Below are 13,740 nucleotides of genomic sequence, written 5' to 3'. Positions count from 1 at the left end.
GAGGGTCAAAAAGGATCTTGCTGTGATTTATGTCATAGAGTGTTCTGCCTATATTTTGCTCTAAGAGTTTTATAGTGTCCGGCCTTACATTTAGGTCTTTAATCCATTTTGAGTTTACTTTTGTGTATGGTGTTGGCAGTGCTCTAATTTCATTCTTTTACATATAGGTGTCCAATTTTCCCAGCACCACTTATTGAAGAGGCTGTCTTTTCTCCATTGTATACTCTTGCCTCTTTTATCAAAGATATGGTGACCTAATGTGCGTGGGTTTATCTCTGGGCTTTCTATCCTGTTCCATTGATCTGTATTTCTGTTTTTGTGCCAGTACCATACTGTCTTGATTACTGTAGCTTTGTACTATAGTCTGAAGTCAGGGAGCCTGATTCCTCCAGCTCCTTTTTTCTTTCTCAAGATTGCTTTGCATTTTCGGGATCTTTTGTATTTCCATACAAATTGTGAAATTTTTTGTTCTAGTTCTGTGAAAAATGCCAGTGGTAGTTTGATAGGGATTGTACTGAATCTGTAGATTGCTTGGGTAGTATAGTCATTTTCACAATGTTGATTCTTCCAATCCAAGAACATGTTATATCTCCCCATCTGTTTGTATCATCTTTAATTTCTTTAATCAGTGTCTTATAGTTTTCTGCATACAGGTCTTTTGTCTCCTTAGGTAGGTTTATTCCTAGGCATTTTATTCTTTTTGTTGCAATGGTAAATGGGAGTGTTTCCTTAATTTCTCTTTCAGATTTTTCATAGGAATGCAAGAGATTTCTGTGCATTAATTTTGTATCCTGCTACTTTACCAATTTCATTGATTAGCTCTAGTATTTTTCTGGTAGCATCTTTAGGATTCTCTATGTATAGTATCATATCATCTGCACACAGTGCCAGTTTTACTTCTTCTTTTCCAATTTGGATTCCTTTTATTTCTTTTTCTTCTCTGATTGATGTAGCTAGAACTTCCAAAACTATGTTGAATAATTGTGGTGAGAGTGGGCAACTTTGTCTTGTTCCTGATTTTAGTGGAAATGGTTTCAGTTTTTCACCATTGAGAATGATGTTGGCTGTGGGTTTGTCATATATGGCCTCTATTATGTTGAGGTAAGTTCCCTCTATGCCTACTTTCCGGAGAGTTTTTATCATAAATGGGTGTTGAATTTTGTTGAAAGCTTTTTCTGCATTTATTGAGATGATCATATGGTTTTTCTCCTTCAATTTGTTAGTACGGTGTATCACGTTGATTGATTTGCATATATTGAAGAATTCTTGCATCCCTGGGATAAACCCCACTTGATCATGGTGTATGATCCTTTTAATGTGCTGCTGGATTCCGTTTGCTAGTATTCTGTTGAGGATTTTTGCATGTATGTTCATCAGTGATATTGGCCTATAGTTTTCTTTTTTGGTAACACCTTTGTCTGGTTTTGGAATTAGGGTAATGGTGGCCTCATAGAATGAGTTTGGGCGTGTTCCTCACTCTGCTATATTTTGGAAGAGTTTGAGAAGGATAGGTGTTAGCTCTTCTCTAAATGTTTGATAGAATTCGCCTGTGAAGCTATCTGGTAGCTGGGCTTTTGTTTGTTGGAAGATTTTTATTCACAGTTTCAATTTCAGTGCTTGTGATTGGTCTGTGTATATTTTCTATTTCATCCTGGTTCAGTCTTAGAAGGTTGTGCTTTTCTATGAATTTGTCCATTTTGGATATCTTTATTATCATTACTCTGAATTCTTTTTCAGGTAGACTGCCTATTTCCTCTTCATTTGTTTGGTCTGGTGGGTTTTTACCTTGCTCCTTCATCTGCTGTGTGTTTCTCTGCCTTCTAATTTTCCCTACCTTACTGTGTTTGGGGTCTCCTTTTCGCAGGCTGCAGGTTCGTAGTTCCCGTTGTTTTTGGTGTCTGCCCCCAGTAGGTAAGGTTGGTTCAGTGGGTTGTGTAGGCTTCCTGGCAGAGGGGACTGGTGCCTGTGTTCTGGTGGATGAGGCTGGATCTTGTCTTTCTCTTGGGCAGCACTGTGTCCGGTGGTGTGTTTGGGGTGTCTGTGAACTTAGTATGATTTTAGGCAGCCTCTCTGCTAATGGGTGGGGTTGTGTTCCTGTCTTGCTAGTTGTTTGGCATAGGGTGTCCAGCACTGTAGCTTGCTGGTTGTTGAGTGGAGCTGGGTCTTAGCGTTGAGACAGAGACCTCTGGGAGAGCTCTCGCTGATTGATAATACATGGGGCCAGGAGGTCTCTGGTGGACCAATGTCCTGAACTCAGTTCTCCCACCTCAGAGGCTCAGGCCTGACACCCGGCCGGATTATCAAGACCTTGTCAGCCACATGACTGGCATGCCTTCAGAGTTGGAGAAGCTGGCCTGCAGTGGCTGTCCTGCGCTGCACATTAGAATCACCTGCTTCTTCCTTGTTTTGCCCCAAAGGCAGTGTTCCACAGAGAAAAAGATTAGCCTTGAAAATAGTCACAGCTCTGTGATGGCTTTTTTTTTCCCCCTTTGTGCTTAGTCAGGTTTCACTTGCTCACAGGGGGCCACGTGCAGAGGCCTTGCACCCAGCTCTTCTGACCGGAGTTACTAGTGCGGAATGGCTGCTGCCAACACCTCAGCTCAGGCGGGCCATGTCAGTCCTCCTGCATCTTAAGTGTGATTTCTACTGATCAGAATGACCTCTACTGAGCAAAGAGATGTATGCCTTCAATTTATTCTAGTGCTGTGCTGAGTGTCCAGCTCTTTGTAAAGGGTAGATTTAAATCTCATGAGCTCTGCAATTATGTCAGAAATTTCTGGTTGCCCTCAAATACATACAGTCCTGGAAGATATAATACAGCTTTCAAAGGCACAGTCTCAAGCTACACCCTTCCTGGAAGAATATAACTCATAGAGTGTGTGTGCATTTTTTAACAACCTGGATCTATAATAACATGACCAAAGAGATTAAATCAGATATTTAACTTCCAAATGAACCCGATGACTGTTTTCAATGACAATAGACCTATGCAAACATCATCTGTGCAGCCAGCCTTCTGCTGCCTGTGATCCGTACCTGAGCGTTGAGCCTGAAAAGTCTATTTTCCTCATCCTCTCCTGACTCCCATCATCAACTTCAACTCTCTTTCTCCTCCATCGTCTCTGCCCCTCCACGGACAGCAAGCACAGGCCCTGGGAAGTTTGGAACTCTAGCGCTAGTAACTTCAAAATAAAGCAGCAGTTCCTACGCCAACACGTTCACGATGTATTCACAACACACGACTCACTCCCTCTGTGACTCAGAATATCACCTTCTTTCCACCCGCTGTCACCTCTGTCCTTTGGGGCAGTCTCACTCTAAGCCAGCCCATCCCTCTGGACCACCTTGCTGAAGTCCCATTGTCCACCGTGCTGTTGGAACCCTGACTCTATTTTAAGCAACCATCTCTCCTCAGTGTGACTCCTTGGACATATGAGTATGAGAAAATGAAACCTGAATATCTGCTAATTAGACGCACCAGGCAGGAAGACTGTTGTCTTGGAAACCAATCCAAAGCCACGTGCGGAAGACCACCTCCTTCTCTCAAAGCACGCTCTTCCTGTGGCTCCTTGACCCACATTCTCCGGGTTTCTTCCCTCCACCCCACCCCACTTGGCTCCGCGGGCCTTTCCTCCCCTTCCTGAGATCCTCAGAGACATGGCCTGTGCCCCTTCTATTCTCACACTGACACTTCTCACTTCTAGCCCTTACCTGTTTCCATGGATTCAGTTCCTCCTCTGTGCTCAGGGCCTGCAAATCTCCATTTCCTGACTGAACCCCTCTCTAACCACGTTCTTACCTGACAGTACCTTCTGGATGGCACACGCACCTCAGACTTAATCTGACTTAAAAAGAAGCTATGAATCCCTACCAGACTCGGCCAAATGAACAGCAAACACACACAACGGCCATTTCCTGCTGGTGAAAAGGCAGTATGCTGTTCGTGGTTGTTCACCTCCAAATCTAGGATTCTCTCATATCAAAGACCCAAGCCTGGGAATCCTACCTTTTTGCTATTTCTCAAATGTATCATTTTCTATCCTCTCCTACTGCCATTGCACTGATCTCCACCACAATAACCTGTTTCGCAGTTTCTCCTAGTGCTGAAGTTACAGAGATGAGGAAGACGGACAAGATACATCTTTAATTGAACCTACATTCAAGTGGGGGAAAACATACAGTAAAAAATAATCACATAAATAAAGATAATTTAAGAGAACTGCAAGAATGAAACTGCAATAGGGTAATGGGAAGAGAAGGACAGTGCGAGGGGGGCTGTGTTAGTTGGGGATGATCTGCAAAGGCCTCTCTGCAGATCTGACAGTTACCATCTCAGGCCACTTTCTTACTGGCTTACTGTGCTCTACTTTCCTTCCTTCAGTTCTTGGCACCTGAAAGCGATTGACAAGCTCCATCCTGACTCAGCAGCTTTGAACTCCTTGTTAACTTCTGTCTGGAACATTCCTTCCTTTGTGTAACTACTGGTTAATTCTTCAGGTCTCAGCTTAAAAACGACATTCTCAGGGAAACCTTCTACAAATGCCCAGAACCGTACAGCCCCTTCCTGCCTTCCTACCTCTGCTTTGCTCCTAGAACCCTTGTCTCAGGTCACTCATCACAGTTGTAACGATGTTTATCTGTGGGTAGTTCTTATAAGGTGACTGCTGGATAGCATCATTTAAATGTCCGCCCTTCAGCCAATGACTCTGTTCCACAATCCCTAAGGGCTATTTTCCAAAAACTTTGGTTAGGAGGATTCAAAAATGAGTATGTTCTTGAGGATTTCAAGGTGAAAGATCTATATTGATATTTTAGCAAACTATGTGTTGATAGCAAACAACAAACAATTCATCTTATTATTGACCTGGCCCCACTGTATCAACATTATCTATTTACATATCTTTCTCCTTTTAGGCTAATATATCTTGTGAGCTAAGACAAGGGCCAGATCTTATTTGCCTTTGTATTTCTAGGACCCAACACAGTGCTCGTTATACTATGGGCTCTCAGATAATGTTCAACTGATTGAACCATGTGAAGTGACTTGCCATCATTGGCCATTTATTATTACAGAAATAATTATAATAACTAACATGCCAAGAATATTCTTAGTAGTGTCCATAAAACTACTGAGTATTCTTAGTAGTAATACTTTTAATCCCCAGAATAGTTGAGGAAACTATTCCCATTTCAAAGATGAGGAGACTGGGACATGTAAAATAACTTGTCACATAGCTACTGCTATAGACTGAATGTGTCCCTTCAAAGTCCCAGTGTTGAACTAAAGCCCCCAAAGTGATGGTATTAGGAGGCTGGAGCTTTGAGCGGTGATTAGGTCATGAGGGTGGAGCCCTCATGAATGAGATCAGGACCCTTATAAAAAGGACCTCAGAGGGCTTCCCTGGTGGCGCAGTGGTTGAGAGTCCGCCTGCCTATGCAGGGACACGGGTTCGTGCCCCGGTCCGGGAAGATCCCACATGCTGCGGAGCGGCTGGGCCCGTGAGCCATGGCCGCTGAGCCTGCGCGTCCGGAGCCTGTGCTCCGCAACGGGAGAGGCCACAACAGTGAGAGGCCCGCGTACCGAGGAAAAAAAAAAAAGGACCTCAGAGAGCTCCCTTGCCCCTTCCACCATGAAAGAACACAGCTAGTAGATCACCAGCTATGAACCAGGAAGCAGGCCGTCACCAGACACTGAATCTGCCAGTACCTTGATCTTGAACTTCCCAGCCTCCAGAACTGTGAGAAATAAGTTTCTGTTGTCTATAAACCAGCCCATCTATGGTATTCTGTTATAGCAGCCTGAACAGACTAAGGCAGCTACCAAGCTGCAAAGCTAGGATCGAAAGACAGCTAATCTGGCTAAAGAGCCATAAACTCAACTACTATTGTATCAATATATCACCTGGTTATTAGGCTGCTTCTACCGAAGCTACCACCGTAAGTTAACAACTGTGAACACACTAAGTAGAAATAACTCTCTGTATCTTAATATTCCAGCCTCTTCAACTTTTATCTGAGAGTTAAGAGTGAAGTCAGCACATAAAATACATGCTGTAAGGTCCTATATGTTTGTTGGTTCTGATCCGAAAATCTAGCAATCAGCTTCCTAAAAGACAATGTAGAAAAGGAGTTATGAGCACTGTAATTACCACATAAAAACAAAATAGTTGCTCTGCAGAAGCAAAACTAGATCAGGGAAACATTGTATCCTCAGAAATACAATGAAAGTCTCCCCAGCAACATTCTCACATTAACTATAATGAAGTGTTTTTATGAGCTGGGAGACCATTGACTACTTGCCATGTGATAATCTGGGACCAGATTAGCTTGATAAATTACCACTTGAATGTGCAGAGCTGGTTTACTGCAAGGCTTTATCTTTTTCATTCTAAAAAATAAGTTTTAGGGACTTCCCTGGTGGCGCAGTGGTTAAGAATCTGCCTGCCATTGCAGGGGACACGGGTTCCAGCCCTGGTCCGGGAAGATCCCACATGCCGTGGAGCAACTAAGCCCGTGCGCCACCACTACTGAGCCTGCACTCTAGAGCCCACGAGCCACAACTACTGAAGCCTGCACGCCTAGAGCCCGTGCTCCGCAACAAGAGAAGCCACCGTAATGAGAAGTCCGTGCACCGCAACGAAGAGCAGCCCCCACTTGCCGCAACTAGAGAAAGCCCGCGAGCAGCAACGAAGACCCAGCGCAGCCAAAAATAAATAATTTTTTTAAAAATTAAGTTTTATAATGTAGGGAAAGGAATATAAGCATCATAGGTTCTGTAGACTTCTTTCCAGAAGAAAGTTTTTTTTTCCAGAAAAATTTGTTCTACTTTGCAATGTTATTAGAAAACAGAGAAAGTCTGCTTCTGGTGTCCTGAATATGTGTATATTGGATTTTATCATGATTAATTATCCTGGTTATAAAGATTGGAATCCATTGCCCGTTGCCCAATTTAATTACCGCTGATATTTACAATTTACTCTCCTTTAAAACTGCAGGGTATTTTTTTTGAGAAGAATGAGAGCTAATTAGAAAAGAACAGAGTAGTGAATACAAATACTTCATTTTCCTTCCCATCCCGTCTTTTCTGTGTAATGTCATGTAGATCTTTGTGTGCCCACACAATCATGGCATCCAAATATAAATATAGCAGTTAGATTTATATGTTCTGACAGCTGTAATCACTTCTATAGTTGGTGTCTTTATGAAGAATAAAAACTTAATATCAGTGCTTTGTGACCACCTAGAGGGGTGGGATAGGGAGGGTGGGAGGGAGACGCAAGAGGGAGGAGATATGGGGATATATGTATACGTATAGATGATTCACTTCGTTATACAGCAGAAACTAACACACCATTCATTGTAAAGCAATTATACACCAATAAAGATGTTAAAAAAAAACAATGTGAAAGCTATTGTTATGTTTTCTAAGAACAAATGTTTTTATTATACTGTACAGTAGATACATGGCAATATTTACATTCTTAATTAAAATGATATTTTGTCCCTCCTATGATTTTCTCTATTCTTACCCATCCCTACACTTAATAAAAAATATAATTCCCTCAGTGCCAGGATCTTAACTATGTATCAGTGTAAATCAAATATATACTCAAAAATAGTTCAGTGACTAATACTATCCTCTCTTTGACCCCTGATTAAAATCTAATTCTCCCAAGGAGGATTGCTTTTCACATCTAAAAAAAAAAATCACAAAATGTTAGGAATCTCAACGAGTTTGGGGGAAAAGTTTTGGGGTGAGTGCGTCTAGCTTTTAACTGAGCTGTCTAACCTATTCTGCGTGTGGGGGAGAGACGGACCTAGAAGAAGAAAGGAGAGAAGGGACTTTGAATATGCAGGTCCATTTCCAACTGGAGGAGGAGGGCCAACCACAAATACATCTTCTTTCCCCCTCTTTCTGGACTTTCTTTTACTCTTAGAAGAACGATCTCTGGTCTGCTTCCCTATGCATCTGTAGTTTACTCCTTGAAGTCTGAGCCTTGGGTGTCCTTTCCGATGATTCCATGTGACCGTCATAAACATCTCAAACTTAACATGTTCATCCATAGAACTCTTACCTCCCCCAGCCTTCCCCATGAGTAACTATTACCACTACTTGCCCAGTTACTTAGCCTAAGTCTACCCTTGACTCCCACCTTTCCCTTACTCCTCAAAGTCCAGTTCATAAGCAAACCCTGTCTATTTCATCTCTATTTGAGATTTTCTCAAAAAAAAAAAATCTATCTCTTTCTAAATCCATCTGCTACTCTCCATCTCTGCGACTACCAATCTAGCCAGACCATCCTCTGCTCTGAGCTATGGTTTTCTTGGGTAGTATCTCTGTTTCCATTTTTACCTCTTCCTATTAAGATTCTTCCAAACTCCATCCAAAATAAACTTAATCCTTACCAACTTCTATAAAACCCTCCACGACATGGCTCTATGATCACTGCCATTTTTTCTCACTCACTCTCCTCCAAATACACAATGTTAGGAAGTGTTCCTAAGTTTTGCAACTTTGAAAAAATGCTGGCCACGGGATGCACTGTCACCCTCTTCTGGCCACCTAATGCAGGCACTGCGGAAATGCCAGAGTGCTCCAAGTTCCAAGAAATGAATCACAGGAGTCTTCTTGCTGTGGGCTATTACATGCCTGATCTATGACACCGCAGAAGCCAGTGCAACAGGAAATATCAGCGAGGAATCTCAGGTCTGTAGTTCACAAGGCGTTGGCTCAAGTACATTCTCTGAGATTTTCTACTTTGGGTCTTACTTGACCAATTTCCAAGCTCCTTCTTATCTACAAGACATGCATTGGCAGAGAGCCTGGACAGAACACTAAGCGATTATCATAAATTAGTGATTTATTGTTTCTTCCTCCTGTGTCTGATAATCCCCTATTGTTTTCCTGAATTTAATTTTGTTTTCCTCCTTCCTGGATTTTTGTCAGTACGAGAATGGTGGATGTTTCCGTGGCAAGATTTTCAGGCATTTGAGGGTTCTTTTGTGAGGTTGAGAATAGCAGATCTTAAGGCGCGTGGTTTCAGACTCCTATTCCTAAATGCAAGTGTGAGCCCTCGCCCCTTGCCTTTCCAAATCGCAGAATCAAGATTGCGTTTTGCAAGAGAATTCTACTCTTTTGAATGATCTCATCCAATAGGATAATTCTTGTTTATTCTGGGACTTCAGCATCTGTCATCCTGAATTCTAATGTACATAACGTCTGTACATAACCCATTCCTTAACTATCACAAAGCCTAAGATGATATAATCACCAACTCTTAAGATATCTGTTTGCCAATCAATTCTTTAAATCTGTTATCATATTTCCAGTGTCTCTATGATCTGAGAGATGGAGAGGTTTTGTATATATCTATGTGTGTATTTGAGCTAATGATTGAAAATTGATTCCTTCCCTGAGATCACAGTGAAATTAATGCCTTTAAAAAAACTTCTTGAGAAAAACTACGAAGTCATCTCAGAACTTTCTTTCCTTAAAAAAAAAGAAACAACAAAAAAACTCCTGTCTCTGTTCTGTTTTTTCAATTTATTGCTTTCTTTATTTCTGTTTCCTCCACCCAAACCTTCATGCTCTCCCAATTCTGCTTTCATCTCTGTATCCAGATGCCTTTTTGCTCTGCCTCACAGAAACTGTAATTTCCTTAAATGAATCACTAAAGTGCCCCACTATCTGGATAACAACTTACGGAATGAATGAGCTTTCATTTCTGTTTAGCTCGTGGAGAAAAAAATCGATGAGTAAACTGGCAATTTCATTTACAAATTGACTATGGAACTTCAACTATTACTCAGAGCCCTTGAGACATTTATCCGTATATAGAAAAGCATTTAATCTTATAAACAGATTTACAATTTTCATTTGGATGATATTTTATAAAACACTAGTTGATATAGATCATTTTGAAAATACAATTATGTGTTAATAAAAGTAAACCTTATTTTGAAAGACAACCATTAAATCTAGCAAGGCACAGTGAGCATTGTTAAATGTCAAGTTCTTCTGATAGTAAGTAACATTTTTAGTGATAAAATATCCTGCCATCAACTTTTATTTATTTAGACATTTTTAATTAAATAAATTGAGCCAGAGGATGCAATTCATAGTAAGGGGTAAGGAAGCCATGACAGCAGATTTATAATTTACTTGGCATGGCAGGGAGATAGCATCAAATGCACCAGGAAAGAGAATATGATTTTATTACATTAACGTACATCATTGTAATGAAAAGAATAGTGAAGCTTGTTGGAGGTCAGACAGGATTACTTAATTTAGACAGTAGAAATTTCTCTCTTAGAAATTTTTTCATTTAGAAAAAGAAAATAATTTTCTATTGCTATGTTGCTAAATGCATAAAAAGGTATTCCTATGTTTTATTTCAGCACATCTTTAAAACACACAAAGCATATTTTATAATAAAGTGTTAACTGTCTCATGTAATTTATTGAATATTGTACTGACTGTGGAAAACAGAATGGTTGTCTGGGTACAGAAGGGTTGTGAGTGTATCATTGTTTACCCTCCTGATCACGTGGCTGACGGGAGCTGTAGCTGCCACTGCCCAGCATCATGAGAGCAGATACCACACATCACTGGCCCAGCAAAAGATCAAAATTCAAAACTCGAAGTGTGGTTTCTACTGAATGCCTATCACTTTCACACCATATAAAAGTCAAAAAAATCGTTAAGTCGAACCATGGTAAATCAGGGACCAACTGTAAATACTACTGAAAAAGATCTGGCCAAAATGGATAATGATATATATACATATTAGTGCAAATATGCGTGTGTGCCCATTTAGCGCACTTACCTTTGGTAAGGAAGCTCGTGATCCTGAACTCTGTGTAGTCATAGTCAGAACGGTGGTTATTCCCAAGGCTACCCTGGCTGGAGCAGCATCCATATTGATCCAGAATGAAACCCAGGAGAGAATGACAATCAGGAGACTGGGAATGTACATCTGGATCAGATAGTAGCCCATTTGTCGTTCAAGATGGAATCGCACTTCTATACATGTAAACTTTCCTAATTGGTTGTGAAATAAATGCAGTAATTGGTAAAAATAGGTCTTTGTTATTGCAGCAAATGTCACAATTTTGTTTTCATCATAATTTTGCCCTACACCTTTCTGTATAATTATACAATTATAATGAAATTATATAACTATTATTTCTGTATAATTATAAAGTTATAATGAAATGGGATCCCAAATCATATATGCAAATTGTTTTCTGAAAAATAGTTTTCTCATTTTTCTGTTAGCACCTAGAAGCAATGTAATAGAACAGTGTACTATTTCAGGAAATAATATATAATCTTATTACTTCACATTTGATTAGCACTTCATACTTGCAAAGTACTAAAATGTCTATTATTTCACTTGATTCGTGTCTGCTTTTATGCCTTCTTTTAAACACTGTACCTTGAGGTTCTAGCCAGGGTAATTAGGCAAACAATTAAATAAAAGTCATTTAGACTGAAAAGAAAGCAGTAAAACTATCTTTATAAGTTGAAGCCATTACCTTGTATTTAGAAAATCCTAAAGAATTCACTAAAAATCTACTTGAGCTGAAGAGTTCAGCAAGGTTACAGGATACACTATCAGTATACAAAAAGCAATTGTGTTTCTGTACACTAGCAATGGAAAATCCAAAAATTAAATTGAGAAAACAATTCCATTTATAAGAACCAAATAAAATAAAATATTTAGAAATAAATTTAACAAAAAAGTATAAAACTTCTACACTAAAAATTACAAAACACAGTTGAACAAAATTAAAGAAGATCAAAATAAATAGAAAGTCATTTTGTAGTCATTAATCAGAAGAGTTAATATGGTTAAGATTGCAATACTTCCCATATTGATCTACAAATTTATTGCAATTTCTATCAAAATCCCAACTGGCTTTTATGCAGAAACTGACAGGCTGATCTTAAAATTAGTATGAAAATACAAGGGACGTAAAATAGCCAAAATAGCCTTGAGGGAAAAAAAGAACAAATTTGGTGAACTCACACTTCCCAATTTCAAGACTTGCTACAAATCTACGATAATCACAAAATATGGTACTGTCATAAGTAAAGATATACAGATTAATGGAATAGAATTGAAAGTCAAGAACTGATCATTTATGGTCAATTGACTTTAGACAAAGGACTGAGACTATTCAACAGGGAAAGCATGGTCTCCTTAACAAATGGTACAGGGAGAACTTCGTTTTTTGGAACTTTCTGGAATTGTTTTTCCCAATATGTTCAATCCCCAGTTGGTTGAATCTTTGAATGTGAGCCCATGGATATGGAGGGCTGACTATATAGTGAAAGGCCAGGTCACAATTCTGGAAATGTTGAGCCCAAGAAAAATCATAGTTACTATATGGAAATAATAAGAGCAGCCACAGATGCTAGTGGGAGGCCACGCGCTCACCACTTTGGAGTGATGCATCATCTGTGGGCAGTTTAAGGGAACTTGTAGATTAGGCAATTAGAAGAGATATTACGGAAATAGCCAGTTCCAGTTGTGAGAGAAGTGAACAAATAACATGAACGTACAAATCTTGCAGTCTTTGATGTTGATGACTGTATCTGATATTTATTCTCAAAGGTAAAAGGCTACTGTGTCAATGTGAGTAGTAGGTGCTTAGTAACAATATCTTGAAATGCATGACATTGTGGCTAAACTAAAAATTTAGGCAAGTGGAGCCTTAAAAAAAAAGCGACCTCTTTCATTTTTTAAGCAAACACAATGTTTACAGCTACAGGACAGTTAAAAAGTACATTTTATCGCTCACATAGAAATTAAAGGAACTTTTTTGGAAACATCATTACTATGTAACTATAGGCATTTCACAACAAAAGAAATTAGTTAAATATAATTGAACACGAAGTATTTCTTTTTTTCCATACAAACCAATTATATAACAAGATGTGATGAGTCAAAGCTTCCGTAAGTTTCAAAGACATCCATTCTCTGCTCTATGACTATAAAAAAAATTCAGCTATAAATTGTTAAAATAATTAACCTAGCGCTATAATTAAGAAACATCTGAATATCATAAAACCACAAGTCATAAGTGTAATGAAGAACATTCAACTCCTACCTGTGTTGTAATGTTTAGTGCAGTATCGTAAATCTTTCTCTTCTTTCAACAGAAACTGGGGCAAAGTGAGTCCTTCTGCCACTTGTACAGGTGCCTCATCTTGCCATTCAAAAATGAGATCATTCATTGTGTACCCAACTAGGCAAAACATAATAAAAATATTTATAGCGAAAAGGGCATTCAAAGGAGTGAAATTTAAAATAATCACTTGTAGTGTTCCCATAGGATGGGAAGACCAAACAGTGTCACCTTAACTCTATTGATTGAGCTATGCATGGCACAATTCCAGTCTACTGAAGTCTTTTCATACAGAATATTCATCAAATAATGTAAGAGAATATAGTAGGCTAATAATAAGTATGGCATGGCATGTAGGAACCTTAAAGAATAGGCATATACATTCTTTCCTTGGGATGGGCAGCTACTGCATTAACTCAGCAATTCATTTTGGTTCCACTGCATTAGATCTCTCCTCACCTTTTCTCAAATTATTCAGGACCCCTTCAACAAAAACTGAAATTGTCACGGGTTAGGAAATGACCTAAACTATAACATCCATGGAGGGAACGAACCAGAGCTGATACCTTTCTTGGTTTAATCATTAACTATTTCAGTTTATGGCAT

General features: G+C 39.4%; 1 protein-coding gene across 2 annotated transcripts in view; it reads right to left on the bottom strand.

Moving 5' to 3' along the window:
- GLRA3 (glycine receptor alpha 3) overlaps window positions 1-13,740 on the bottom strand; it is a gene marked incomplete at both ends in the record, with an annotated part of 157,819 nt that overhangs the window by 20,503 nt on the left and 123,576 nt on the right. For both annotated transcript variants that reach the window (XM_082842411.1, XM_082842410.1), the window contains 2 exons: window positions 10,827-11,041; window positions 13,117-13,254. In XM_082842411.1, the coding sequence (XP_082698537.1) occupies window positions 10,827-11,041; window positions 13,117-13,254 (353 nt within the window). The remainder of the gene's footprint in view (window positions 1-10,826; window positions 11,042-13,116; window positions 13,255-13,740) is intronic.

The sequence above is a fragment of the Leucopleurus acutus genome (assembly GCF_964270905.1).
Source record: "Leucopleurus acutus genome assembly, chromosome: 7".
Lineage (NCBI taxonomy): Eukaryota > Metazoa > Chordata > Mammalia > Artiodactyla > Delphinidae > Leucopleurus > Leucopleurus acutus.
The sequence above is the reverse complement of the archived record's forward strand: the minus strand, read 5'-3'. Positions and strand labels throughout refer to the sequence as shown.